The sequence below is a fragment of the Penaeus monodon genome, chromosome 20 (assembly GCF_015228065.2).
Source record: "Penaeus monodon isolate SGIC_2016 chromosome 20, NSTDA_Pmon_1, whole genome shotgun sequence".
NCBI lineage: Eukaryota > Metazoa > Arthropoda > Malacostraca > Decapoda > Penaeidae > Penaeus > Penaeus monodon.
In genome coordinates, this window is record NC_051405.1 from 21,032,481 (window position 1) to 21,032,838 (window position 358).

The following is a 358-nucleotide window of genomic DNA, read 5'->3' on the forward strand; positions in this document are numbered from 1 at the left end:
GCAGCGCACTAATGCCCCTCTATCGCCCCCGTGCCAGGATGCCCCACCTATGCAAGTCCGTCGGTCGTGGAGGAGGCGCTGGCCGGGGTCGCAGCGGCACTCGTAGGACCCCTGGGTATTGACGCAGCGGTGGGAGCAGCCGCCGTTGTGGTCCTCGCACTCGTCCACCTCTGGCGAAGGAATGGAAAAACGGAGACTTTGGTTATTGAGGTTTCTCTCCTTGTGTTGGATTTATTTATTGTTTAAGGGGGTTATCTATAATTCATTCATTTCTCGCTCTCGTCCACCTCTGGCGAAGGAGAGGAAAAACGGAGACTTTGGTTATTGAGATTTCTCTCTTTGTGTTGAATTTTGGGGG

General features: G+C 53.9%; 1 protein-coding gene across 1 annotated transcript in view; it reads right to left on the reverse strand.

The window, feature by feature from the left end:
• Positions 1-358, reverse strand: part of LOC119585701 (multiple epidermal growth factor-like domains protein 6) — a gene marked incomplete in the record, with an annotated part of 104,852 nt that overhangs the window by 42,826 nt on the left and 61,668 nt on the right. The window contains 1 exon segment of the mRNA XM_037934375.1: positions 48-170. Coding sequence (XP_037790303.1) covers positions 48-170 — 123 coding nt within the window.